Source organism: Myripristis murdjan, chromosome 8 (assembly GCF_902150065.1).
Source record: "Myripristis murdjan chromosome 8, fMyrMur1.1, whole genome shotgun sequence".
In the NCBI taxonomy this organism is placed as follows: domain Eukaryota; kingdom Metazoa; phylum Chordata; class Actinopteri; order Holocentriformes; family Holocentridae; genus Myripristis; species Myripristis murdjan.
In genome coordinates this window covers 30,277,011-30,302,320 of record NC_043987.1, presented here as the reverse complement: position 1 = coordinate 30,302,320, position 25,310 = coordinate 30,277,011, and the positions used below count along the sequence as shown (strand labels likewise).

General features: G+C 41.6%; 6 protein-coding genes and 1 non-coding gene across 7 annotated transcripts; 2 read left to right on the top strand and 5 right to left on the bottom strand.

The window, feature by feature from the left end:
- Positions 1-2,221: 2,221 nt before the first annotated feature.
- Positions 2,222-2,619, bottom strand: LOC115363257 (histone H2B 1/2-like). Its single transcript, XM_030057369.1, has one exon. It carries the CDS (start codon positions 2,608-2,610, stop codon positions 2,236-2,238), a length of 375 nt encoding a protein of 124 aa, XP_029913229.1. The 5' UTR covers positions 2,611-2,619; the 3' UTR covers positions 2,222-2,235.
- A 906-nt stretch (positions 2,620-3,525) lies between these two features.
- Positions 3,526-3,880, bottom strand: LOC115363264 (histone H4). The gene has a single exon (XM_030057376.1). The coding sequence runs from the start codon at positions 3,859-3,861 to the stop codon at positions 3,550-3,552; it is 312 nt and encodes a 103-aa protein (XP_029913236.1). The 5' UTR covers positions 3,862-3,880; the 3' UTR covers positions 3,526-3,549.
- An 824-nt stretch (positions 3,881-4,704) lies between these two features.
- Positions 4,705-10,793, bottom strand: LOC115363225 (histone H1-like). The gene is made up of 2 exons (XM_030057334.1): positions 10,771-10,793; positions 4,705-5,311 (listed from the first exon to the last, which is right to left on the bottom strand). Exons 1-2 carry the CDS (start codon positions 10,791-10,793, stop codon positions 4,705-4,707), a joined length of 630 nt encoding a protein of 209 aa, XP_029913194.1.
- Positions 10,794-11,118: 325 nt separating this feature from the next.
- trnac-gca (transfer RNA cysteine (anticodon GCA)) lies at positions 11,119-11,190 on the top strand. The gene has a single exon. It is a non-coding gene; the product is annotated as a tRNA-Cys (tRNA).
- Positions 11,191-18,980: 7,790 nt separating this feature from the next.
- On the top strand, positions 18,981-19,647 carry LOC115363224 (histone H1-like). Its single transcript, XM_030057333.1, has one exon. It carries the CDS (start codon positions 19,023-19,025, stop codon positions 19,632-19,634), a length of 612 nt encoding a protein of 203 aa, XP_029913193.1. The 5' UTR covers positions 18,981-19,022; the 3' UTR covers positions 19,635-19,647.
- A 2,300-nt stretch (positions 19,648-21,947) lies between these two features.
- On the bottom strand, positions 21,948-22,416 carry LOC115363240 (histone H2A). The gene has a single exon (XM_030057351.1). The coding sequence runs from the start codon at positions 22,383-22,385 to the stop codon at positions 21,999-22,001; it is 387 nt and encodes a 128-aa protein (XP_029913211.1). The 5' UTR covers positions 22,386-22,416; the 3' UTR covers positions 21,948-21,998.
- Positions 22,417-24,016: 1,600 nt separating this feature from the next.
- On the bottom strand, positions 24,017-24,515 carry LOC115363232 (histone H3). The gene has a single exon (XM_030057343.1). The coding sequence runs from the start codon at positions 24,494-24,496 to the stop codon at positions 24,086-24,088; it is 411 nt and encodes a 136-aa protein (XP_029913203.1). The 5' UTR covers positions 24,497-24,515; the 3' UTR covers positions 24,017-24,085.
- Between the last annotated feature and the right edge of the window lie 795 nt (positions 24,516-25,310).

Genomic DNA, 25,310 nt, shown 5'->3' with positions numbered 1-25,310 from the left:
TCAGCACTTTTGATGATGTGCAATATAGCCTAGTAATACTAATATGGAATAGCACTTTACATCAATTAACATGTTTTTCCCTCACTGGCTCTGAAGTACACTGGCAGTGTGTGTGTGTGTGTGTGTGTGTGTGTGTGATCTCGTGGTAAACATCCTAGCCTACGTAAATTACTTACCCTGCCATGCAATTGCAATGAGCTGCAATGACTTCTCCATCCTCCTTTGCAATAATCCAGGTCTTCAGAGGTGTTTCGCTTGATCTCTGAGAATGGTTTACCTTGAAACATAAACGACTGTCAGGCTAACGTCATCGTTAAGTTGTGTTGCATGTTTGTTGACATTATAGCCGCTGCTAGCTGCTAGCATCTTAACACATAAACAATATAAGAACAAACACTCACCCTGGCGAAGACCAAACGATGATCATCGTGGAGCCGTTTGGTTCCGAGGTTGTGGACCCACCCGCTGACAAAAAAGTTATAGGCCTCCAGACTTTTATAGGCTTTCATCTGCTCTTTTGTGTAGTATGAAGTCTGAAGGACCAGATAGTTTGTAATGTCAACAGCCTCAACTGTCGGCAAATCTTTGAGGTCTGTTGAAAACTCGCTCATCTTCATGAGGTACGGGTCTCGTCTGATATATATGGCAATTAATTGCGTGTATCTTTGTTTTGAAACTGGATCTAAATCCCTACAATACATACTTCTTGCGACGGGTTCCTCCATAGATGTTGTCTCCATTTTTACTTCCTGCCCTCCATCTGAAATCGCGCCCGCTTCGCGCGTCATCATAACCACGTGACTGAAACCCAGCTATTGGAAAAAAGGCGTTTTCAAATACCCGCCGCCAAGCTTTCCCTCCAGTATTTCGTTAAACTCGTCAACATAAAATCAGAATCAGAAAGATCTTTATTGCCAAGTTTTCACAAACAAGGAATTTGACTTGGGGTTAAGGTGCTTCACATAAATAACACAATAAAATATCTGGAAAAATAACGATACAAATAAATAAAACCTCTTGTAATTTCAGTTGTTTCATACATGCAACCTCTGATTTAGCCAGCACAATATTTATTAAGGTTAGGGTTAGTTTTGTTCATAAGTTTAAACTTACAATCTTTTTGATTGTGAAACATGTCAGACTATGTCAAACATGTCACAGGAGAGTAGCAATAAGTCATTTATAGAGGTAGACTGTAGATATGCAATGATCTATTTTCTTTAAAATTATATCAATACATTAGCTTCAAACCGCGTTTCCCCACTAAATGCAACAAATATAAATAAATGGTAAATGGACTGTATTTCTATAATGCTTGTCTAGTCTACTGACCACTCAAAGCGCTTTACAATGTTTGCCTCTCTCTCTCTCTCTCTCTCTCTCTCTCTCTCACACACACACACACGCACACTCACACTTTCACACACACACACACACACACACTGATGGCAGAGGCTACCATGCAAGATGCCAAGCTGTGCATCAGGAGTGGTGAGAGGTTCAGTATCTTGCTCAAGGACACCTTGACACGTCCTGGAGGAGCCAGGGATCGAACTGGGAACCCTCTGCTTACCAGACCTCCTGAGCCATGCCGCCCCATATAAATATATGAGATATATTATAAATTTGAAGCTCATTTGGCTTCCCCGAACAAATATATAACGATTAAGCCAAAATACTATACTAACACTGGAATAAAAAATACTATTGGTTAAGTTATGATTTTTGAGGATTTCAGCTGTGATATACAGACGTATGTGGCTCTAAGCCCTCTCTCTTATATGAGTGCTACATTGGCCCAGCATCATTTGATATAGTCTGCAATGTAAAGTACAGTACATATAATAAAGTATATATAATACATATAATAAAGTAAATAGTACTATAATAAAACCAGATACTACATTTTTCTATAGCTGGTGTCTGTGTAGTTGAACATAAGCAACTAATCAATTTTAATCAGAGTTAGGTGCGAGTGTGTGCATGTAAATGGCCTGTCAAGAGACAGTGCATGAAAAACCAGATTCACTTCACTCTACTGCTCAGTCAACATTACTATAAACTCCAATGTTGAATTTCATAATGCATAGTATTAATTCACATAACGTAGTGTATTGTAAACGGTGATATATACCACTATATCATCATCTAAAGAGATGTTAACGACTCTGCCCTTTGATTGAGGTGGGTGGCTCTTAAAAGAGCCTTTGTTGTTGGCGCTAGAATAGCTGGTGTCTACTTGGAGCTGGTGTACTTGGTGACGGCCTTGGTGCCCTCGGACACGGCGTGCTTGGCCAGCTCTCCGGGCAGTAGCAGGCGGACAGCGGTCTGGATCTCCCTGGACGTGATGGTGGAGCGCTTGTTGTAGTGAGCCAGGCGGGACGCCTCGCCGGCGATGCGCTCGAAAATGTCGTTGACAAACGAGTTCATGATGCCCATGGCCTTGGACGAGATGCCGGTGTCAGGGTGCACCTGCTTGAGCACCTTGTACACGTAGATGGCGTAGCTCTCCTTCCTGGTCTTTCTGCGCTTCTTGCCGCCCTTGCCGGCGGTCTTGCTCACGGCTTTCTTCGAGCCCTTCTTGGGCGCGGATTTTGCGGGTTCAGGCATGTTGATGGTCGGCTGCTTCACAGCTCATGTGGTCCGAGCGCTCCGCCGCCGCTGGATATTGACCCGATGACGTCACGTTCACTGCGCCGCTCCGTCTGTATGATTGGCTGACGACAGTCACCCCACATTGCCCACCGACTGTTGCCCCCCTCATTCATGCAAAATTATTTCAGCTTCAACCATTTCCCGCATTATTATTTTTCACATGTATTATATTTCAAACATGAAGCGGACATACTGTACTTATGACAAGTACAGTAAAGTTACACAATGTATTACACCTGAATGAAAATCAGAACAGAAATGAAATTCATCATGTGTTAAATTGTTATTTTTTTCCCTGTTGATGAGCAGCTCTTGGATTTGTAGTGGAATGAGTAACAAGACGTCTGGTTAGTTTGTGTGGACAAAGAATTACGAGCCCACTGCCAAACTGTTAAATGTCTAACATGATACAAAATCATTCCATTTTTAGTTAAATTGGTTACAAGCCAATTAGCCAATTACAAGCCATTAGAACGTCGAATGCAAAAAAAACCTGCGCCCTCCTCTGTGATGTTTAATAAACTTTAAAACCAGTTTAGCCATTAATTAAACAACTGCCAATTTAATAAGCAAGTCAGCTCATGAATGCGTCGTGGGTGACAGAATTAGAAGGAACTTTTATCTGCGTTGTTTTTTTTGAGTGACGTTACATGTATTTACATAGTTGCATGCATTCAAATACGTTTAAGTGCTGTATTTACTTATTTATACTTATTAAGTATACGTAGACTTAAATTCAGAGCAAATATATAAACGCCTCTGCTTAATGTACGATATATTTTCTAATCTTTATTTTAATAATATTCACGTTCATTTACTAAGGAGTCAGCTCTTGAGTGGATTGTGGGCGGCTCTTAAAAGAGCCTTTGTGTTATTATTGTGGTTGGTGTGGGTTCAGCCTCCGAAGCCATACAGAGTGCGGCCCTGCCGCTTCAGAGCGTAGACCACATCCATGGCAGTGACGGTCTTCCTCTTGGCGTGCTCGGTGTAAGTGACGGCGTCGCGGATGACGTTCTCCAGGAAAACCTTGAGCACCCCGCGGGTCTCCTCGTAGATGAGGCCGGAGATGCGTTTTACTCCGCCGCGGCGAGCCAGGCGGCGGATTGCGGGCTTGGTGATGCCCTGGATGTTGTCGCGGAGAACTTTGCGGTGACGCTTAGCGCCTCCTTTTCCCAGACCTTTACCTCCTTTGCCGCGGCCAGACATGTTGCTTCTTGGTCACTTAGCAAATGAATAGAAACTGATGTCAATGGGAGAGCAGCTGCTGTTTTTCAATCTTCTTTGCGGACGTAAGTGAAGACAGACAGCGCTCTGTGCGCTGGGTGGAGCCAAACCCTGCAGCCGTTTTTTTTTTGTTGGTGTTGATGTTAAAGGAACTGCCTACACAAGGAAACAGGGAAAAATATAGTAAATGAAATATAAAATAATAATAATAATAAAAAAAACATTTACATTTAGACGCCATTATTGTTCGCCTTTATTCCCTCATACTAGACTAGAGATGGAAATTAGCCACACGGCTCCAATCTCACGTGTTTACATTTATATGTGCATTAACATGTCCTGTCCCATTTCTTTAAAAAAAAAATAAATAAATAATAATAAATAAATAAATATACAAATATACAAATACCTGAGCGAAGAAATTATTTCCATGACGCACAAAATATGTGCGATGATGTGAGATGTGAAAGCTACGGATTTGTGTGCATTTTTAATTGAATGGCTAGTGGTGTATTTCAGATTTGATAACTGAATTGAGACGGGACACTGAAGGAGCCCAGCAGAGTTCCTGATCACTTTGGGTCGGTTTTTCTACATATACACACACAAACACACGTTTCAATGATGTGAGTTGTTAGACATGTTTAGTTATTTAGCAGTTACTTGAATACCTAATATACATATATATATATATATATATATATATATATATATATATATATATATAGTGAATGTAATGAAAAACAGGTTCCTTCTTTTAAAAAAGTGTGTGGCTCTTAGAAGAGCCTTTTGTGTTTTGTAGTTTGAAGTGTGAAGTTTGAAGATTTATTTCTTCTTGGGAGCCGCCGCCTTCTTGGCTTTGGGCTTGGCGGCCTTCTTTGCTGCAGGTTTCTTGGCTGCGGGCTTCTTGGTGAGCTTCTTGGGGCTCTTGGCTGCTTTTTTGGGGCTCTTGGCTGGTTTCTTAGCCGCTTTGGGTTTGCTGGCCTTCTTAGGAGATTTCTTGGCGGCTTTGGGTTTCTTGACCGGCGTCTTCTTGGGCTTCTTGGCCGCTTTGGGTTTCTTGGCGGCGGGCTTCTTGGGTTTGGCGGCGGGTTTCTTGGCCGCCTTCTTGGGCTTGTCGGCCTTGACCTTCTTGTTAAGTTTGAAGGATCCGGAGGCTCCGGTGCCCTTGGTCTGGAGCAGAGTGCCTTTGGTCACCAGGCTCTTGACGGCTAGGCGGACACGGGCTTTGTTCTTCTCCACGTCGTAGCCTCCGGCGGCCAGAGCCTTCTTGAGGGCGGCCAGAGACACGCCACCCCGCTCCTTGGAGGCGGACACGGCTTTAACGATGAGCTCCCCGACGCTGGGGCCGCTCTTCTTCGGCCTGACACTCTTCTTCTTGGGGGCTTTAGCCGGGGCGGCGGCGGCCGGAGCTGGAGCCACTTCTGCCATTCTGTCTTCTCTCTCGTCTGGTCGGTGCACAGCAAACTGAGTCGGACTGGACTGATGCTGCGGCCGGAGCGGAGGGCGGAGATTATACAAACCATGAGGACCGTGTAGACTCATCCGCCCCGCCGCTCTCCTCTGCTGCCGGGATGTCGAGTCACTTTGTGTTTTCTGCTCACAGAAAAATGGCTCAAATACACGTCTGGAACAAATCCTGAGAGCAGAGAGCGATCGGAGCCGACAGCAGACTCGTGTCTCTTCGTGTTCAAGTCCCGCAGAGCGCTCAAGCTTTCTGCCTTTTGTCCGGAGAGGCTCCAAACCTCACATCTTCACCGCGGAGGAAAGCTCAGCTCTGCGATATTTGTCTCCAGAATGTTTAAAAGCTCATCAAATTGCCAAAACAGCGGGTTTCCAGACGGCCGACATGTTAGTTCGGAGAATAAAAGTGAAAACAGAAATCTGCTGCGGGTCGTTTTGTATGAAACTCAATCTGTTTTGGTGTCAGCAAACACACTCATGATGGCGGTGCGGTACGGAGTGTGTTCGTAGACTTCAGACGAGAGATGCTCACTGTGAGACACACACACACACACAGAGAGAGAGAGAGAGAGATATTATTTATTTCACTGACGAGTTAAAATAAGAAGCTAAGCCACAATTTAACCATCTGCAGCCATCAATATGATATTGTGTCTCCATTACGGGAGCGTCAAGTTTTTACTGAACCAGCCGACAGCAGTTCTGGCCGTTTTTGTTTGTTTTTAACCTAAAGCTTAATTTGTTTCTGAATAAAAAATAATATGTATTGTCCAAATTGCAAATTTGCACACTGATAATTTGAAAGCAGTATGAACCTTAAAAGACTGACCTATATGTATTCATCTATCTTTGTGGGAGAAGTAGCAGTCTATTTCTAAATCGAAAACAATAAGTAGGAATTCCTGAGAAGAGTGCAAAGTGAAGAAAAAATCTGATTAATTTTATAAATTTTATAAAATTTTAAATTTTAAATTAATGATTCTGACATAGATGGATGAATGAAACTGAAAGAATGAGATCACCTAGAGCAGGGGTGTCAAACTCGTGCCATGGAGGGCCAAGAGGCTGCAGGTTTTCATTCCAACCAACAACTCCACCAGGTGATTTCACTGATCACCCTACCTCGAAACAGAGAGGCGGGACTAATCAGTGAAATCACCTGGTGGAGTTGTTGGTTGGAATGAAAACCTGCAGCCTCTTGGCCCTCCATGGCACGAGTTTGACACCCCTGACCTAGAGGTTTTCAAAGTGGGATCTGGGGGCCTCCAGGGGGCAGTGAGGTTTTTCCATGGGGTCCTCAGCAAAATGAGAATAGTTTAAATTTCGCTCTCATTTAATTCACGAGAAATTGCTTTGATATCCAAAATGTTTGAGGGATTGTTTCATTACTTTTTTAACCTCACCACAGGAAAAAATTGAAATGAAAAAAAAAAAAAAAAGTATAAAGTGTCTTTTTGGGGTGTTGGGTCAACACAAGCTGCCAGAAAAGCCTCAATGCTCCTCGGCTCAGATTATCCACATCTCTGGACTCAACTGGAGGGATGGAGCTTCACTCTTCCAAAATATTCCCTCATTTGGTGTTTCAAGGATGCAGGTGGAGAGCGCTGTCCAACACATTGCTCCAAAATCTCCCACAGGTGTTTAGCTGCGTTGAGGCATGAGTGTGAAGGATACAGCGTCATGTGTTAGGCTACATGATTTTCTCTTGGTGGACAGGATATGGAAGAAAACTTATCAGTTTTTCTTGTCAACATCTCTGTAGACCAGTGTCACTCAGCTCTCAAATGTGTATTTCTCTTTGTAAAGAGGTTTTATGTACCTGAGCCCTGCTATGATATCCTTCTCCACATAGGCTGCAGTGTCTTTTGGAAGGTCAGGATCTCACGTGACGCAGTTTACAAACCAGCTTTACTAAAATGTTTTGAGATTCTTTGAAATTGAGAGTTTTGGGATGCAAGTATATGACGTTGATGGTTTTAGATGTGTTGTCCAATCATGTGCCATGGAGGGCCAAGACGCTGCAGGTTTTCATTCCAACCAAGACCTCCACCAGGTAATTTCACTGATTAGTTCCTCCTATCTGATACAAGGTGAGCTGATCAGTGAAGTCACCTGGTGGAGTTTTTGGTTGGAATGAAAACCTGCAGCCTCCCGGCCCTGCATGGCACATGATTAGACACCCTTAGAGCTTGTTAGAGAGCAAGCCATGTAGCCTTGGACTGTGAACCACGTGGCCCTGCACAGTCCCTGTTTGAGATTTTTATACTGCAGGAAAAATAAATACAGATACAACACCATCTGCTGGATGGATAAAGTAGCGTCTACAGTGTCTAACATCACACAGTTAGCACTGTCAATGCAGTCAAAGCCAAAGTGGGTCTGTGGACCTCTCAGTTGAGAGACACTGACCTACCAAACCTGGACAGACGGGCACAGGATGTAAGACAAGCCAAACCTGAGCAGTTCAGTGCCCATTTAAATAAAGCAGCAAATAAAAAATAGAGTTTTCAGGAAATCCATGTCATGTACGACATTGCCAAATTCATCACAGATCCATTTCTTCCCATTGACACTGACACTGTATCTGTCAAGGTGCAGGATGCATTTTCCTTACCAAAAGGAGTGGACAGGGACATACTGAACTACAATGTGACAGTGAAATACAAGCCAGGGCAGAGGACAGCAACTAAGCAGGGAAAAAGGTCTTCTCCTCTTCTGTGCACTGAAAGTGAAAGCTTACTTTGGCTCAGCGTATCCCTGTGTGATGGCCTTTTCACAGGTGAAAGTGATCAAAACAAAGCCCAGGAGCCGCCTGACTGACAGGCCTCAATGTGTGAGACCGGGTGTCTCTAACTGTGACACCAGTTACAGAGCTCTACCTGGTAATGTGCAATCACAGCCGTCACACTGACTTTGGGAATGTGTTGCATAGTGTGGACTGGGGTGTAATACTGTGGATAGTACCTGTTTTCTTGTTTATTTCCATTTTGTTGTCATGTGCCATATTGCTCAGTGGGAAGAACTATGTTGCTCTCCTTACCTAGATAAAATAAATAGCATTAATTGCAGTCATCTATATTTTAATGTCTAGGCTTGTTTTGAGAGAAAGTGTGAAGGTATTTCACACTTTGACAAAGTATGCGGCGGTACCTCAGGGATGCAAAATAGTCACTTTTAGGTAACAGTCACATTTTTCCAAACTGGGCTCCTGTACATATTTGAGTGATTTCTCAGGGATTTTTTTTTTTTTTTTTTTTTTTTTTTTTTTTTGTCTACCAGTGCACCTGTCACCTTTTTATCCCATGTTGAGTCTGCCTTCTGTGGCTCTCCTTACCTAGTTAAAATAAACTGCATTTACTGCAGTCATGCATACTTTAATCTCTGCCTTCCAGTCTGATTTTGAGAGAAAGTGAGGATATTTCAGTTCCTTCTGTGTCTTGACAAAGCATACAACCGTGAAAATGGACTGGTTATAAAAAAATAAATAAATAAATAAATATGAAAGAGGCAATGTGGGAAAGGTGTAGCTTTCCCTGCATTCACTATACTGGATCAATAAAGTAGAACTCACTCCGGGTGATCGATTAGAATCACACAGATGTCTTTCATTTAAATCTTTAATTCACCACCACAACCACACTTTGCACCTGTCACACGATTCAGTGGTTCTGTACAAAAAAACATAAATCAAGCAAACATGTCAAATAACTGTATGAAATAAAACAGTCACATGTAGAATTGTAAACTACATTGCTTCACAAATGTATTAAAATATATCTACTGTACACATTAATACAGCCTATAAAAACAGCTAAATAATGCAGCTATATTAAACATGCCTAACTGTGGTTGGCACAGCATATCCCCCTTTAGCAGTGAATAAATGCCCATCAGCAGTGCAACACCGCCCTCTGTTGGTTCTACACATGCACAGCATCAATATGATGGCTGAATTAGCTGCTAATGACACGTGCTGCGCACCATGATCAATTAACGAGCGGACCAACGAGCGGCTGTTCAGTCGGCTATAGAATCAGTAGTAAGAGTAACCAAAATACACTCAAATAATGTCCTAACAGCTAAACATGATGTCTAAGACAAGATACCAATTTTAGCTAGTAGCTGAACGATATTAGCAGCTTGTATGAAGCCACACAGTAACCAGAAACATGAACGCATCTCACATATCAGCTAAACACACAAACTTTTAACCAGCAAACAAACATGACATCAAACTCCTTACTCACTTGCGCTAGACGCACTTTACATCAGGTGACAATTGCACTACAGCATGGAAAAGTCCGTAATGGTATCCCGAAGTGTAGATTAAGCTGCCTGAGAGGGTCTTTTTCACAGGCAACACTATTCAGAATTCAAACATCTGTGGGCTTTTACTCCACGTTTTGCTGAACAGTAGATCTTGGTCTAAAGATTCATGACCATTGGTGTAGACCGTAGCACTAAAGGCAACCATCTATCTCCAGTTTTTGACCAATGCATGCAATCCAATCACATGGTTTCACAAGTAAAAACTAACCTGGTGCTAAGTTATAGGCCTCACACACACAGCTCAGCATCTCAGCATCTCGACGCAACTGATGTAACGTGGATGGAAGTTTTAACGAGGGCCAAATTTTAATGTGGTTTACAGTTAAAAAGATAATTGCAAACTTTCAAACTTGAGGAAACTTGAGCGTGTAGGTGTGTGACGTCTATTGGCAAGGTGGATCATTTTTCCACAGTTTCTCCCGGTGCATCCACATCATGTCTATTTTGTCCAGGACTATTTTAGAAGACTCCACACAAGCTTAACATTTCACCACATTCCATAACAGATCACCAGGAAAGGCCACCCAAGATATGGCAAAACATACTGAATACTGTGGAAAAGATGGTGGTCCGGTTTGTAAGTAGGCTAATGTGATAAATAAGAGACAGACATCTGGATTTCCTTGTTTTGGTTTGTCAGTCAGTGTAGTTTATTACCTTTCATGTGGATATTTGAGCTACAGGTAAAATGGTATATTTGGTATCTCTGAATAATTTCTATGATCAGTTTTTCGATATCTAACAAATGTCACAGCAAAACTATTTTATAAAGTTTACATAAATGATACCCTATAGCAGGGATAGCCCTGGTGCTATGGTGGGCCAACAGCATGCAGGTTTTTATTCAAACCAAACTACACTACCACACTACAACGGCTGGTCACCGTGGTTAGCTCTTCCTTGGGCTGATCAGTTATGTCACTTTGAGAATTATTTGGTTACAATAAAAACTTGCAGACTCAGTATCCACAATGCACTTGGATGATCCAGGGGGGCCTTCGACGGCACCCATAACTGCACCACAAGAATATCGCACTGACTATTCGACAATTGAAAGGGATGGTAGGCTACTCCATTGTCCTCCAGGCTGTTCTTGACGGGAGGGGGCTGGTTTGGGACATATCTGTGGGAAAGAGTGGGAGTATGCATGATGCCACAGTGCTCCGTGCATCCCTACACATCCTTACTGTGGAATATGATCAGTAGTGAAAACCTCTTCCCTCCAGTCAAGGTCCCTTGGTAGGGAAGATGTTGGGTATTTCCTTGTGGACGACAGCGCATTAAGTAAATACAGACACACACACACACACACACACACACAGAGAGAGAGAGAGAGAGAGAGAGAGAGAGAGAGAGCCAGAGCTGACAAAGTGTACATAGCCTAATGTGTACACAGCTTTCCACATCACATGGACACAGATAAGACATGTGACAATCAGCGTATGTGGGGGTATAGCTCAGTGGTAGAGCATTTGACTGCAGATCAAGAGGTCCCCGGTTCAAATCCGAGTGCCCCCTCATTTCTATTAACAGACACTGATTTAAAGAGGGTGTTAGTACTAGTAAGATAAGAGTATGTGTGTGTATGATGGGAAATGTGCTTTGAATTCATCTCAGAGTTAAAACAAAGCTGAACTGTTGTACAACTTGAGGGACAAAAGTGACCAAAACCAATTTTGATTTTTCTTTTAAATTCTGGAAAAGTCGATAAAACACGACATGAGAAAGGTGTCCAACATGTACCTTTCTCATCTATACCAGTCAGCCCATCCCACTGTGTGATGTGCTGCTATGCCTCTTCGTGTTTCTGAGGTGACAAGTTGTTGATGTTGACTGTTTGGACGCTGTGGGATAGCCATGAAAAACAGAACAACCTCAAATAAGGAGGCTGGCATCTGGCGGAGGCTGTGGAGCCGATTCTAAAAACACAGTTCATATCAGATCAGTCTATGGATATTCTCATTTATCCAGGTCATCGTTCTCTTTGGGCAAAATTGAATCGTAGGCAACTGGTCTTTCTAGTCCGCACTAGCTAGAAAGACCGATGCGCATGAACTGATGAAGCCCCTTGGATAAGAGGCGAAATGTCTTGTGTGGCTACGATTCAATTTTGCCCAAAGAGATATCAGATCAGCTGCAGTAACTCGTGCTACTTATCACTTATCACCCCCCCCACCCCACCCCTTTTTTTTTTTTTTTTTTTAATCATAGGCCTGATCACAGCCATTTTAAAAGCAGAGGGTAAGGTGCCATTTAAGTAACAGATTCAGAGATTAAGCGTTTTTGGACCAAGAACTGAAAAAAAGTAAAAAAATAAAAAATAAATAAATAAATAAATAAATAACAACAACAACAACAATAATAATAATTCTATATAATTATAACTGTATATAAAGATTAGCAGGTACAGGGGCAAAGTAGGGGAGAAGCTTGTTTAGCAGATGCACCTATTTACTGTAGAGGGAAGGAATCACATTGAAATTAAATGGAACTGAATTGAATTGAAATTAAAGGATACCTGCGGGGACATAGAGGGGCGATCTGATGGGCTCTTTTGAATATCATCATATATTGAGTCTTTTTCTTTTCTTTTTTTTTTTTTTTGTTTGTTTTTTAACAAAGCCGCTTGCTATAAAATTTAGACACTGTGTAAAGAAAGGAACCTGGGGTTATGTTTAGTAAATGTTAGGTTATGTAAATGTGGCGTTAACGTTTGATGCATTCCTTAGGGTCGAACTAACACTGTCGGTCAAGTTATTCAAAGACCCTTTCAGTGAAAAAGGTGAGAGCAGCAGGAAGCAGGTCAGTGAACGCAGCAGCAGCGGAGGACGGCAGCATTTCCTGGAAAGTAGTTAGAGAAGAGTCACAACAGGCGAGCCGAGTGGGGGGAGACAAGAACAGGCAGGCCGTCAAGACCATGAGCTAAGCATAAGATGTGACGTCTGCGTTTCATTCTGTGGGGTAAGACTGTGCAACAGTAAGGGTGAGGAGATCAGGCAATGTCCAAACATGCAACAGTTTAAAACAAAACATGAAGATGTTTTCACGGGATACAGGGATAAAGTGGGGGTGTGACAGTCACTAAGTGTGCACAGGATACTCTTATTGATTCTTTCTTTCTTTCTTTCTTGTATTGTTCTTTTTTTTATTATTGTTGTTGTTGTTGTTGGTGGTGGTGGTGGTAGTAGCGGAAGAAGTAGTAGTAGTAGTATTAGTATTGTACATTTGTGCAGGGAGAAGGGGTGGGATTAGATAAGTTTCGACTTCTTCCCACTCCTTTTTGAACAAACTTTTCATTGTCTGTTGTTGTTGTTGTTCAAAATAAACTTTCAAATCAATCAATCAAAGTGTTTCCATTGAAATGAGTGGGTTTGCGGACATGTTGGAAAGTGTGTCAGTGATAGCTGCAAAAGATGCTGCCAGCCTGCCAGAGCTTTATGGTGTGCAGAAACTAACAATGAGCAAACACAACATGGATGGAACACACTGTAAACACATCGCAACACACACTGGCTTCAAAGTCATGATTATTTAGAAATTCAGGAGTTTCACAAGCATTTACAAATAATAACTCATTAGAATTAACAGAGCAATTGAGTCACAAATTAGATATATAACATTTTATTGCAGGTGATGGATGATGCCAGAGAGAAAATGAGGAGGGATGCTGATGAGAACATGGAGCCAAAAGAAGAATATGACAGTCTGAAGTAAATAAGAAACCTTGTTTAATTTCACTATGATTTAATTTAAACTGGATAATTTATGAATGGCGAGTTTAACTTTTCTAGTCAGTCTTCAGTTTGTCATTCTTTAAGTATGACATCTGAACCATTTAATATTTAACCTAAATAAAATGTATTTTCTTATCAGGGTCCCAAGGGTAAAATATTTTCAAATGAAGGTCCTCGGTTCAATGCATGTTAACATGCCAGGCCTTTTTTTTTTTTCTCTGTTGCTGACTTTCTCTTTCAATAGATTGTGTATAATTACTGTTTTATAAACAAATTTATAATATTATTATGATTTATCTTCGCCTCTCAGGGAGCCACATTTATCTCACAGAATTATTTTATTGATAATATTAATGATGTTAATATTAGCGATAACTAACAACAGAACTGCACAGAGAGATGCCATATCCATGTTTGAAAATGAAAGACAGCACAGATGTGAGTCTGTGCCCCTCATTCATTTTCATTCACATAACTCCTACAACAGAAAACACCTGGAAAATAAAAATGTTGTATTGAATTTTCTCTTGTACCTAAACTGAAAAATGTCTAAAGTAGTTAATTTGCTCCATCTAGTGGCCACAGAGCAGAACTACATAATCTGTAATTCCTCTGATGGTGACTTTGCGCTTACAATTTTTTTTTTTTTTTTTTAAAAAAAAGGAAAGAAAAATAAAGAAAAAACAAAAAGTTTGAAAAAGTTTGATTTCTCAGAAATCAAATTTTTCAAAGTTTTAAACCATCAGAAAGTGTCTGATGGTTGAAAACGTCGTGAGCATGTGACAAAAACTGAATAATTAAAATATTTAATAGTTTTATCATTTTTTTTTTGTTGTTCTTTTTGTTTTCTCCACTGTGAAGCTAAAGTCTCTTTGATTTGATGTTGATACGACTTCAGCAGGTCAAGACACTGACAGGCATCATTATAAATGTTTAATGAACGGGGTCCTGCTTTGTGTTAGACTGTTTATTAGACTGAACTGGGGTGACAGTGTTACGAAATGTGATGCTTTATGTTTTCAGATCATAAATTGTTTGTTTTATAAATTCTTTTTTTTTTTTCACTGTAGTTTAAAACACTCTGAGCTACTAATCCCTTGTATGAAAGGTCATTTTTATTATCAAAATATTAATTAGAATTCATTGTGTCATAGTTTTCAACATCAGTGTCTGACACTGAGGACAAAACTCTCGTCGCCAACATTGTCAAAGAATTTATCATTCTTGTTCTTGCTCTTAGTCATATTCTTATTACTATTATCATCTTTTTTTTTTTTTTTTTTTTTTTTTACTGGTTGTGAGAGTTAAATAAGTTATACTGTGGTCTCTACTGTGGTCTTGACTGAAGTGCTTTGACACAGACAGAGACAGTCTCCGGTGTCTCACAGATTTCCATTATAACCTGCTGGTCGGTGTATCTGATTTGAACATCGCTGCTAAAACGACAGACTCTTTGTAAACCTTGTTGTGTTGAATCAGCTCCATGTGTCTGAAGGTGATCACTCTGACGGCCTGAGCAAAGCTGAAAGGTAAGACGATGATCTCCGGCTGTTCTCCGTCTCAGAGCACAGCAGTCAAATCATTAGAGCGTCATGATTGAGAGCGGACTAACAGCAGACTCCACTGGGCGGATTTAAAAAGCCATGAGACACAGAAAAGACCTGGGTCGTCGTGATTTTAGTTTCATATTTTCTCCAAAGAGTCAGGAGAAGGAGGCCAGGAGAGACCAGAGGTTTCCAGTGGTCAGTCTGCCCAGAAGCATCAAACAGGCCTTCTGAGCTTTTATTTTGAAAGGCTTTATTTAACCCTCCGAACAAAATTCTCTTATTTGCTTTTCACATACACTACATTTAAAATTTAAAAAGTCTTTACCTGATGAAGATTATTTTATTTTACATTATTATTTTTTTTTCTCACTGTTACCTGTGTTATAGGCCTGAAATGTATGATATGTGCATCACTGAAAAGATAAATAGGCTTTTAAAAAAAAAAAAAAAAAAACTTTTTGCCTGTTTTACTTCCCATACATTTTCAATGTTTATCACCTTTATTTCTGTATTTCTCTTATCTTTCTCTCTACAACTCTTCCACAGGACGACATTGGCCAGCTGTTCAGGGTATTATGGGATATGGTCAGGAAACTGGCCCTCAAGAGCTTTTTGAAGTTTAAGTTGTGTATCTGAGCTCAGGGTGAACACTGGGATAGAGAGGAATATCCAGGAAAGAACTAATTCCCTCCGGTTGAGGTTCATCTCTCTAAATGTTTTGTACAGACTGAAACTGAGGAGCAGAGTTTGTTCCTGAATGGCTGCTGGTGAATTAAATGTCAGGACCGGATCATTTAAAGATTTTTAGAAGTAAATGTGAATTGCTGATCCTAACAACATATAGCCTATAGACAACAAACTGAAGTAATAGATTTTCTTCTAGCAGGATTTGGCATTAAACACTATGAAACAAACATATCAAGTTAGCCAGGTGCTTTAGGTGTTTTCATGTTAGAAAATATCTTTTGTGTATATTTAGATTGTTGTATCTTTATTTCACTGATACGGTACTTAATAGTTCATTGACGGAGTATTTATTGAGTAATTCATGTGGTTAAAAATGTAAACTATTTACAAGGAGTCATTTGTTTCATTTGGTTAGTTTAAGTTAAATTACTGTGAACAGTGACTGATATAGACCACAAGGTGGCAGTAGCGTTCTATGCATTGAGTAAAAGGGTCACGAAGAAGTGTTGCGCTTGGTTTGAGAGAGAAAAAATGGTGAAGATGTTTTCAATGATGTGATGCCATGCATATATTATTCTGTAATGCTGCAAGTTTGTTCAGTAAAGTTCTGAACGAAGAAAACAAATTTCCGGTTGTTTTTATAGAAGCTACAATTAAGTCCCCACATACTAGATATTTAGTAAACATGACTGAATCAGATCCCTGAACCTCCCAGTCAGTTATTATAGGCTATCACAATTCTTTAATACTGACATCAAATAACACTGAAATTCACATCGCTACAAGATGTGAATAAACTCATCCTCAGACAGCTGTGTGTGTGTGTGTGTGTGTGTTTGCTTTGAATCCTTTGCTTTTAAAATCCACTTCATCTCAGATCAGCTCAATAAGCTCAAGGTAATAGCCTTTTTTTCTTACAAAGGATCAAATTGACCCAGTTTTTCCAAAAACTGTCAGATTTGACAATGCTGATCCAGATTCCACAGGATCCAGATTTCCAAATCTGGATTAGGAGTGATCATCTGCTGGACAAATAAAAACTTATTTTGTAATCAAAGAAAATTGTTAATGATCTACTTTGTCTCCATCTGCAAACTTATGAAGTTAATTGATTTTTGGACACAACAGCAACATTTGCATTTCTTTTTGATAACAGAGTGATTTTTCTTCTGCTTTGATAAATAATGGTTTATTAAAGAACTTGTCATCATCCATCAGACTACAGAGAGGCAGTGGGGCTGAGGATGAGCACTTTGGTCAGAAAAATGAAATCAGCCGATTCTTTTTAGTTTCATGAAGATCTTGAGTATTTTAAATCCGTTTTAAGTGAACAGGTTCCTGTGTTCTTTATGGTTTCGATTCATTTCTATAAAAGTGTGAAGCCATTTTGTCAGTCCACTTGAATCCACCATTCTTGGTGGAATCAAAATCAACAAGTGGATAGCATTATGTTATCCATTGGTGTTGGTCCACTGTGTTTTATCAGGTCCAAGGTCAGCACAGCCGTCTACCAGCAAGTTTTAGAGCACTTCATGCTTCCTTCTGCTGACCAGCTTTATGGAGATGCGGATTTCATTTTCCAGCAGGACCTGGCACCTACCCACACTGCCAGAAGTACCAATACCTTTTTTAAGGACAATGGTATCCCTGTGCTTGATTGGCCAGCAAACTGGCCTGACCTAAACCCCATAGAGAATCTCTGGGGTATTGTGAAGAGGAAGATGTGAGACACCAGACTCAGCAACACAGAAGAGATTTAGCCCGCAATCAGAGCAACCTGGGCTTCCATAACACCTCAGCAGTGTCACAGACTGATGGCCTCCATGCCTTGCCGCCACATTGCTGCAGCAATTTAAGGAAAAGGAGGCCAGACCAAGTATTGAGTGCTGAACATGTTCATACTTTTCAGTAGTCCAACATTTCTGTATTTAAAAAATATATATATATACATATATTTTTTATTGGTCTTAAGTCCTAATATTTTAATTTTCTGAGATACTGAATTTTGGGTTTTCATTAGCTGTAAGTTAAATCATATCATATCATCAAAATTAAAAGAAATAAACACTTAAAATATATCAGTCTGGGTGAAAAGAATCTGTATATGAGTTTCACTTTTTAAACTGAATTACTAAAATAAATCAAGGTTGATGCACCTTTATATTATTATAGTTATTTGAGCCATCAGCAGTCTAATTAAACATTAATGCTTGATTTTAACCATGTCCACTTAGAAAAAAAAAAAAAAAAAATAGCTGTCTGAATTTGTTGATTTATTTATTTGAAAATGTTATTATTGTCAGTTCTTAGCTATGACATACTTAGCTATGACATACTTACAACTAAATTCATATATTCTAAAATATCAGAACACAAACATCATTTAAATAAGTTACAAAAATGTCCCGAGGAACAGTAAACAGTCTAAGAGATTATTTACTTCTTATTTGCCAGTCCACATCATAACATCTGATCATTTATATCTGGTCATTTTTCTGTGAAGCAAGAGACAACAAAGCAGATGTTAGTAAAAGACAAAAAAAAAAAAAAAAGTGATCATTCATTCATTCAGTCAGTCATTTATTCACTTTGTTAATCTGCCCTGCAATCCGAACCAGATGATATTCCAGCCTGATGGTCTTGCAGCAGATTTCTGTACAGCAGCGACGTGTACATCTGAGAAGCTGTTTGTTTCACACGAAAAAGAAAGTAAAGAAATCCCATTTTGTATTTATAGTCAGAAAGTATTATTTTTTTCCCTGATTTCACGGCATCATCAGAACAACACTGACGGGATCCAGAAAATTCAAACACGGAAACGTCCAGGAAGTGCGAGGCGCCCCGTGGCTGCGCCGGCATCAGTGTGTTTACTCGCACCGACAAATCTTCCCTTTCGAACTAAACTCAACACATAAGACTAAAGTTTGAGCTTTGTTTCCCTCGGCGGCCATCTCTGCTGCCCGGACATGAGGTTTGCTTTGAGCTCCGAAGCTCTTTGAAGCGATTTAAGGGACGAAATGTGAAGAAAAGACGCTGCGAGCCGAGCGATGTGGCGGTGTGTCGGAGGGGTTTTCGGCTTTCCCGAATCAAATCCGAGTCTCTTCGGCGTTGAAAACGACTCGATCCCGGGGAGAAGGACGTTTTCTGTCGGCTCCGCTCATTTCTCCACTCCGGCGCTTCTCCCAGCGACGGATTTGAGGCGGAAAACGTGGAGGAGAAAACACAAAAGTGTGGCGGAGAGGGGAGCTGCTGTGAGCTGAGTCTACACGGTCCGCATGCGGTGTATAAGTCCCGCCTCGTGCTCGTCCTTGCCGACAGTTTTCTCAGCCACAGGAGAGTGTGTGAGAGTGTGTGAGAAGAGCATAGACAGACGACAGCAACCATGGCAGAAGTCGCTCCAGCCGCCCCTCCTGCCGCCGCTCCGGTCAAACCGCAGAAGAAGAAGGCGGCCGCCAAGCCGAGGTCGAAGAGCAGCCTCAGCGTCGGAGAGCAGGTCGTCCAAATCCTTCAAGAGTCCAAGGAGCACAAAGGCGAGTCTCTGGCCGCCATCAAGAAGAAGCTGGCCGCCCGGGGCTACGATGTGGACAAGAACCGCAAGCGGATTCTCCTGACGCTCAAGAAGCAGGCGGACAGCGGCGTCCTGCTCCAGATCAAAGGCTCCTACAAGCTCAAGAAGGCCGACAAGCCCGCTAAGAAGCCCGGAGCCAAGAAACCCGTCAAGGCAAAGAAGCCCGGCGTCAAGAAAGCAGCAGGAACGCCCAAGAAAGCAGCTGCCGCTAAGAAAGCAAAGCCAAGCCCGGCCAAGAAGGCAGCCAAGAAACTTGCGGCCAAAAAATCACCCAGCAAGAAGTCGGCTAAGAAACCAGCAGCTAAGAAGACCCCGAAGAAGAGCGGGACGCCCAAGAAAGCTGCCCCAAAGAAAGTGGCAGCAAAGAAACCAGCAGCAAAAAAGCTCGTCAAGTCCAAACCTAAAGCAAAGACAACCAAGAAGTGAGCAGCTCACCATCAGCAACTACTCAAAGGCTCTTTTAAGAGCCACACACTCACTCAAAGAGCTCCTTCAACACCACATCATGTCTTGTGTATTATAGCATTGCATTAGTAGTCCAGTAATTTTAGGCCAAAATTGGGGTCAACCTAGGACAAATTGCAAGAGAAGCAAACTCAACTGATTTTGTATCCTCAATTTGTCCTGAGTGAGGGGAGAAAAAGTCCCAAGAAATCCCATTGGTGGAAAGTTTTGAAAATCACCTATTTATCACCACATATTACCAAAAAACACTGTTTTTTAACACACAGGGGAAAGGGGTTCAAAATTTGACTTTCAGATATCACTATAAAAATTCACAAGATGATTACACACACAAAGACAAGAAAAAAAGTCAATTACAAGTTCTTTGAATTATTCTGTTTACACATGCATATCACACATTATCTTATATTATGCACTAATAAGGAATATAAGGAATAAATGCCAGAAGAGACATTTAAACAGTAAATTAAAAGGTTACTATATATATAGTAACCTTGAATTAAAAGGTTACTATATAACAGTGAATTCAAAGGTTACAAACTGAGGATACAAAATCAGTTGAGTTTGCTTCTCTTGCAATTTGTCCTAGGTTTTTTCATAAAAATGACTGGACTATAGATCTTATTTAAAAACCTAAAAAAAAAAAAAAAAAAAAAAAAGTATTGATTTGTAGTCACATGCACAGCTCATTCATTTTGAGCAGCTACATTGTCACTGTACACATTATAATCAATAATTGGCAGTCTTTATGGGGGGAACGTGGGATTTAGTAGCCCCCACCCCTTCAGACCAGGCTGTTAAATTTGCTCCTACAGCAACACCTGGGGCTTCAACCCTGAGGAGACAAAGTGCCACTAGTCCTGGACTTCTCTCTCCTGGTTCACTCACATTTACCATGTTGTCTCTTTTTAATGGAAGTAAAAATAAAATAAAATAAAGCCACCTGCATTGCATAAAATGAACATTTATTTACAGGCACAGATCTCTGTTTCCAGTCTCAAAGAGCTTTACAAGCCCACACGTTTCCCATAAACAAAACTGGACAAAAGTAGCCTGATATGGATACAAAAATGTTTTTATAAGTTTGTGATATCACGTAATCTCTAATACTTTCATGCTGCTCTTTGATAGTATAACTTTAAGACTGTCTCATCTTTCAGTGAGTGTTTGTGAGGGAGAGTTTCTATAGGCTATAGGTGTGTGTGTGTGTGTGTGTGTGTGTGTGTGTGTGTGTGTGAGGAAGAGTGTCTATAAATGTAAATGGACTAGGAATACTACTTGTGATGATTAGGCTTTGTTATTGCATTAAATTTTAGGATTATCCTCTAAAAATGGGAGTGTGTTTGTATCCTGAGGAAGCTGAGATCCTTCAACGTGTGCAGCAAGATGTTGGAGATGTTATACCAGTCTGTTGTGGCCAGCGTACTCTTCTTCGCCATAGTTTGTTGGGGGAGCAGCATCAGAGCCAGCAACACCAACAGACTCAATAAACTGATCAGGAAGGCTGGCTCCGTGATTGGCTGCAAACAGGACTCTGGAGGCTGTGGTGGAGAGGACACTGAACAAACTGTTATCCATCATGGATAACCCCGATCACCCTCTCCACCACACACTGGACAGACAGCGGAGCTCCTTCTCCAACAGACTGTTACAGCTCTGCTGTCGAAGGGACAGATACAGGAAATCATTCCTGCCACAAGCCATCAAACTATACAACAACTCACGTCTGTCTGACAGACTCACAACTGTCTGCTGTATAGTTCTGCTTCAACGCTTCATTACTCAGCACCTTAACTGTTTATTTATATTTATATATCTTAATTTAATATACATTCATACTGTTTTATCTATTGCAACCATCTGTGTATTTCATAAACCATCTGTATATTTCATATCCCATAGTGTTAGATGTTTATATTTTTTTTACTGTATAGTCTTCATTGTATATATTTCTGCATTTATTCTATTTTATCTTTCTATTGATGCTAGTAACATAAGAATTTCCCAGTTTGAGATCAATAATGTAAATCTGCCTATCTGCCTATTAGTGGTGTTGTTACACATGGGATCCTTACAGTGAACTCCAGGAAACAGCACCATGTGTAACTTAAAAAGGCTGAGAAAACCCACATTAGTAAAGAACTTAAATTGAATGGGTTTAAAGGTGAAATTTGGCTTTATCATTTCATGATCAAATACAACATAACTGTTAATCACTGTAAAATACTCATTTCACTATCATTAGTAATTAAGGCAGGACTCGTCTATTGCAGTGTTTGTGTGGCTCTTAAAAGAGCCTTTGTGTGTGTTGGTTTGGCTGTGGGTCTACTTGGCCTTGGCCGGCTTGTCGGTCTTCTTGGGCAGCAGCACGGCCTGGATGTTGGGCAGCACGCCGCCTTGAGCGATGGTGACTCCGCCCAGCAGCTTGTTGAGCTCCTCGTCGTTGCGGACGGCCAGCTGCAGGTGCCTTGGGATGATGCGGGTCTTCTTGTTGTCGCGGGCGGCGTTTCCAGCCAGCTCGAGGATCTCAGCGGTCAGGTACTCCAGCACGGCCGCCAGGTAGACGGGTGCCCCGGCGCCCACGCGCTCAGCGTAGTTACCTTTACGCAGAAGTCTGTGCACGCGGCCGACCGGGAACTGGAGCCCGGCGCGAGAAGAACGGGTCTTGGCCTTAGCGCGAGCCTTGCCGCCGGTTTTGCCTCTTCCGCTCATGATCAAGTCTTCCTCGTGCAGTTGACAGGGAAAGAAAATGAGCTGCAGCGGCCAAACACGGCGCTTTATGTCCGCGGAGCTCACGAGAGGGCTGGGCAGCGACCAATGAGAAAAGAGGCTGCCGGCAGAGCGGCAGCGCGCGCCTGACTTTGAATTTGGGCGGACATTTCCGCACGAGAGTTGTCCAATGAGCGCCGGACATTTTGGCGCAGTCGAGCTGAAGGAGGAGGAGTGTCGACAACTAACCAATCAGAGATCGGTGACGTCATCGACGTCACTTCATGTAATTGCCAATTGAATCACTCGACTGACCAGCAGTCCAGAGGCCAAACGTATTGTAGACCCAGAACTGAGTCCAGTTGATGTGATTTAATTCTCAAGATATCACTCCGTTCATTCATTGCTTTCCCCCCTTTTCTGCTTAGTGTTAAATTCCCAAACCATTGCACTGCATCGTAAAAGAGTTGCCTTGTACACTGTTAATTAGGTTAGCTGGTTGAGGAAGGACTAAGTGACTGTTGCTGTGGAGTGTCGGTCAGGACACTGGCGGCAGGTCAGGTTTCCTTTTCTTTTTTTTATCAACTAAACTGGTGCATCCTTGGTAGGTGTGGTCTATGAACAAATAAGGACATATGTCTTAATAATAGCAGTACCATTTAAATTGCAGGTCACAATTACAGAATAGTGATAATACAAAATAAGATGATAAACATATCACTACTCATAATAATGACAACTGTAGAGGATATAAATTTCCTACAGACAGGAAAACAATGCAACAGGTCAACAGGCAGGAAAAATGAAAAGTGCAGTATGCCTCAAAACGTACAAGCACAAACAGGCACAATCACCAAGGTCACAGTGCCCCCTTGTGGCGACACACGTAATATAATTCCGCTTCAATTAGGCGAGGTATTACAATCACAAAACAATTTAAAGAGTTATAATATAGGGTGTAATACACGGTAAACATGTAGTATATTACACAGAATAACTTGTATATTTACCAGCAAGGTGGAAGGGTATTAATCACTAGGCCGCAACCGACTTATAGAATTTACACCACACCGCCGACGGAATGACGCCATGGTGCGCTCTTGATAATTTAAGTGCGTGCGCAGTCGAACAGCATTTCACAAAACAGTCTAATTTCATTCCAACAAATATCAGTTATTATAGGACTAAGTAGACAAATAACATAACTTACTTATAACGTCAGGAACTCGCACCAAAGGAAAATATGATGCACTGAATTCGCTTAAACTTACAACTCTAACGGAAAGTCCGTCTACTCACGACTCTGCAGGCAACTAATTAAGGAATGTTTTCCGAAGCTGGGAGGGTCTTGTACTCTGCATATTGAGATTAGTCCAGAGTCGTGATGGAGTGCTCCCTGGCCAATAGGGGCCAAACTACCAAATAACCATTAAATCAAAGAAAACAGCCTATTGTACTCTGAGCACTATTTTGTACAGAGTGGGTACAACGGCCCACAGAAATGGCCAGCAATTTTTATTGTAGCAGCAATTAGTGAGTGAAGAGCCTACAGGCAACTGTATGATATATGAAGTGTTTTGACAACATGTTTGTCATGTTTAGGTGCAGAGAATGCGTTAATCTTTTTTGGATTTCAACTGTATTGTAACCGAGTGTGTGGCTCTTAAAAGAGCCTTTGGTTGTGTTATGTTCCCCGGCTTGGACTAAGCCCTCTCTCCGCGGATGCGGCGGGCCAGCTGGATGTCTTTGGGCATGATGGTGACTCTCTTGGCGTGGATGGCGCACAGGTTGGTGTCCTCGAACAGGCCGACCAGGTAAGCCTCGCTGGCCTCCTGCAGAGCCATGACGGCCGAGCTCTGGAAGCGCAGGTCGGTCTTGAAGTCCTGAGCGATCTCTCGGACGAGGCGCTGGAAGGGCAGTTTGCGGATGAGCAGCTCGGTAGATTTCTGGTAGCGGCGGATCTCCCTGAGAGCCACGGTGCCGGGCCGGTAGCGGTGAGGCTTCTTGACGCCGCCGGTGGCCGGGGCGCTCTTCCTGGCCGCCTTGGTGGCCAGCTGCTTTCTAGGGGCTTTGCCTCCGGTGGATTTACGGGCGGTCTGCTTGGTTCGGGCCATCGCTCACACTAAAACAGCTTCCTTGGGAAGACACAAGAAAGTAGACAGTTTGAGGAGCTGTGGCGCTTTTATAGCCGCAACGCCGGGGCGGGGCTGAAGCTGATTGGTCCAGAGTAGAGGCACGCGTGCGCTAGAATAACCCTATTGGAAGAAAGGCGTTTTCAAATACCCGCCGTCATCGCCGTCATCAACATAAAATCAAAAGTTTTCACAAACAAGGAATTTGACTTGGGGTTAAGGTGCTTCACATAAATAACACAATAAAATATCTGGAAAAATAACTTTACAAATAAATAAAACCTCTCTAATTTCAGTTGTTTCATACATGCAACCTCTGATTTAGCCAGCACAATATTTACTAAGGTTACTGTTAGTTTTGTTCATAAGTTTAAACTTATGTTTTTTTTTTCTTTTTGATTGTGAAACATGTCAGACCATGTCAAACATGTCACAGGATTGGTCATTTATAGAGGTAGATTGTAGATATGCAATGATCTATTTTCTTTAAAATTATATCAATACATTAGCTTCAAACTGCGTTTCCCCAATAAATGCAACAAATATAAATAAATGGTAAATGGACTGTATTTCTATAATGCTTGTCTTAGTCTACTGACCACTCAGAGCGCTTTACAATATTTCCTTCTCTCTCTCTCTCTCTGTCTCTCACTCTCTCACACTCTCTCACACACACACACACACACACACACACACTGATGGCAGAGGCTACCATGCAAGGTGCCAAGCTGTGCATCAGGAGTAGTGAGAGGTTCAGTATCTTGCTCAAGGACACCTTGACACGTCCTGGAGGAGC

Coding starts and splice junctions, on each gene's coding strand:
- LOC115363257 (XM_030057369.1), bottom strand. CDS start 2,610: ATGCCTGAACCCGCAAAATCCGCGCCCAAGAAGGGCTCGAAGAAAGCC.
- LOC115363264 (XM_030057376.1), bottom strand. CDS start 3,861: ATGTCTGGCCGCGGCAAAGGAGGTAAAGGTCTGGGAAAAGGAGGCGCT.
- LOC115363225 (XM_030057334.1), bottom strand. CDS start 10,793: ATGTCCCAAACCAGCCCCCTCCC. Junction 5,312..10,770: donor TCCCAAACCAGCCCCCTCCC/GTCAAGAACAGC, acceptor GAGAGAAGACAG/AATGGCAGAAGTGGCTCCAG.
- LOC115363224 (XM_030057333.1), top strand. CDS start 19,023: ATGGCAGAAGTCGCTCCAGCCGCCCCTCCTGCCGCCGCTCCGGTCAAA.
- LOC115363240 (XM_030057351.1), bottom strand. CDS start 22,385: ATGAGCGGAAGAGGCAAAACCGGCGGCAAGGCTCGCGCTAAGGCCAAG.
- LOC115363232 (XM_030057343.1), bottom strand. CDS start 24,496: ATGGCCCGAACCAAGCAGACCGCCCGTAAATCCACCGGAGGCAAAGCC.